The sequence below is a fragment of the Beta vulgaris genome, chromosome 6 (assembly GCF_026745355.1).
Source record: "Beta vulgaris subsp. vulgaris cultivar EL10 chromosome 6, EL10.2, whole genome shotgun sequence".
In the NCBI taxonomy this organism is placed as follows: Eukaryota; Viridiplantae; Streptophyta; class Magnoliopsida; order Caryophyllales; family Amaranthaceae; genus Beta; species Beta vulgaris.
Window position 1 is genome coordinate 42,999,396 of NC_079207.1, and position 2,101 is coordinate 43,001,496.

General features: G+C 35.0%; 1 protein-coding gene across 1 annotated transcript; it reads right to left on the reverse strand.

Moving 5' to 3' along the window:
* Nucleotides 1-1,312: 1,312 nt before the first annotated feature.
* On the reverse strand, nucleotides 1,313-1,840 carry LOC104896915 (uncharacterized). Its single transcript, XM_048646885.1, has 2 exons — nucleotides 1,646-1,840; nucleotides 1,313-1,552 (listed from the first exon to the last, which is right to left on the reverse strand). The coding sequence occupies exons 1-2, from the start codon at nucleotides 1,838-1,840 to the stop codon at nucleotides 1,313-1,315; spliced, it is 435 nt and encodes a 144-aa protein (XP_048502842.1).
* Between the last annotated feature and the right edge of the window lie 261 nt (nucleotides 1,841-2,101).

Below are 2,101 nucleotides of genomic sequence, written 5' to 3' on the forward strand. Positions count from 1 at the left end.
CTTTAGTATATCTAACTATATAAGTGGTTTTACAACAAGTACTTCGATTTACGAACTAAGCCGGGACGTCGACTCGGTATCTTTATGAACTCGCTTTCGATTTAAACTATAGTTATATTTGAAAGTTTCAGAGAAAAAGAAAGGAATTTTGATCAAGGCTGTTGAGTTAAAATTTCAGGTTTAAGGCAATTGTGAAAATATTTGTGATATAAGTTTTATATGGAATTCTGAAAGTATGAAAAACTCTTCATTATGGTTTGAGATTTTGATTATATATGATCATCAACTTTGAAAATGATGACTTGTAGTTATAAACAAATATGGACTCGTGAAATTATAAATCAGAATTTTGTAGTTCTATTAATGACGGGGAGGATCTTTACTCCTACTTAAATTTTTATGAGGAAGTTCTCATAGGAAAAAGTCATTCAAATTTGGGTCAATTTAATGAACATTATTTTCGGATTTAAGTTGGGAAACACGTAAGTCTAGTGAAACAAGTTATATCTTTACAGAATCTCATGGGGGAGATATGTTATATGAAGTTTGGAATCTAAGTTAGAATGAGTTTGCTGTGAGATGGGTACTTGTGAAGCATACTGAATTATAGCATGAATTGTATACGAATGGTCTTAAGCCACCAAAAATAAGGTTTTGGGATGATCTTATGTATTTCAACTGTTGTTGAACTTTGTCCTTATGGCAAGGAACTTATTATCTGTAGTATATGTATGAGTACTCTTTATCGGACTTTCTAGTTAAGGGTTGCTGGTGTCGTAATAAAAACATTTCTAACTATTTGATTTTAAGTATTTTTGAAGTTTGGGATTGTTCCACTTGATGAGTAATAAACCGCACAACTATGTTTTAAGCCACTAAAATGAATTTCTGGTTGGACAGTGTGTGTACTTAGTTTTTATGATTTTTTTTCTTGGAATCTGTCCTGGTGGGTGCAGGGTTCATTGTTTGTGATTTTGCAGGGTTGATGTCGAGGTCTTGGAATATGATTATTGATCAAGAAGAAGATTTTTATGTTATGAAATGGTGGGCAGAGGTTAAAGTTAGATACTTTGTTTGGAAGTATTCGTAATCTATTATTTGATTTTCAAGCTGTTATGTTGTGGGCCCCTGACCCACATAATTTGTTGTTTATTAAGTGTTGATTGTGCTTTGTGTATCTTAAGTGTGATTAGTTAGCAGCTCGGAAGTGCGAGTTGTTATAGTATTAGTCCCTGCTAAAGACAAATCATTAGTAATATAATCTAGGCAAGGCATACTATAGGATGACAAGTTAGAATATTTACTCATACCATTAGGGGCGACCCCGATTAGCATTGTTGTTGTTGTTTCCAGAGCCACGAGAATTATTATAACCCCCATTGCCACCACCATTACCCAGATTATTCTGATTTCGATTATTGTTACCCCCACAATTCTTGTTGTTTCTTCCCCTATTCTGCCCTCCAGAATTAGACTTGGAGGGGGAACCGGTACCAGTACCCGAAGACTGAACAACTACTAAGGCATGATGAGAGGAGGAATCAGATCCATCCTTCGAATTTATCAAACGTTGTTAATGAGGGAGCAATTTTGGGCGCAAATCATCAAAAGTAAGAGGGAATGGATAATGCAGCAAAGTAGTTACAATGTGATCATACTTAGAATCACGATCCAGATTAAAAAGAGTATACTGTACTAAATCCTGGTTAGACACAGGACACTCAATGGCAGCAAGTGAATCAACAATAACCTTGATGTCACGTAAATAACCATCCATAGATTGGGAAGGAGTCTTTTTAATACGAGTTAGACGTCCCTTCAATTCCATTGATCTAGCCATACTAGCTTGCATAAACCTAGTTTGTAAACGAGTCCAAATTTCCACAGAAGTAGATAAATCATGCACATCCACAAAAACATCTCTAGAGAATGTGGCAAAAACCCATGATTTAACTTGTTAATCCACACGCAAATATTCATAAAATTGAACATTCGGAATCGTAATACCACGTTTATCAATAATAATAGCAGGAGGAATGGAAATAGTGCCTTTAACCATGCCAAGCAATTGATGGGAAATAAGCAAACAAGTAATCTGGGT

Bases quoted from the DNA above. Each gene is read 5' to 3' on its own strand.
- LOC104896915 (XM_048646885.1), bottom strand. From the start codon at position 1,840: ATGGCTAGATCAATGGAATTGAAGGGACGTCTAACTCGTATTAAAAAG. The intron at 1,553-1,645 runs GTAACTACTTTG...ATAAATTCGAAG, and splicing joins ATTCTAAGTATGATCACATT to GATGGATCTGATTCCTCCTC.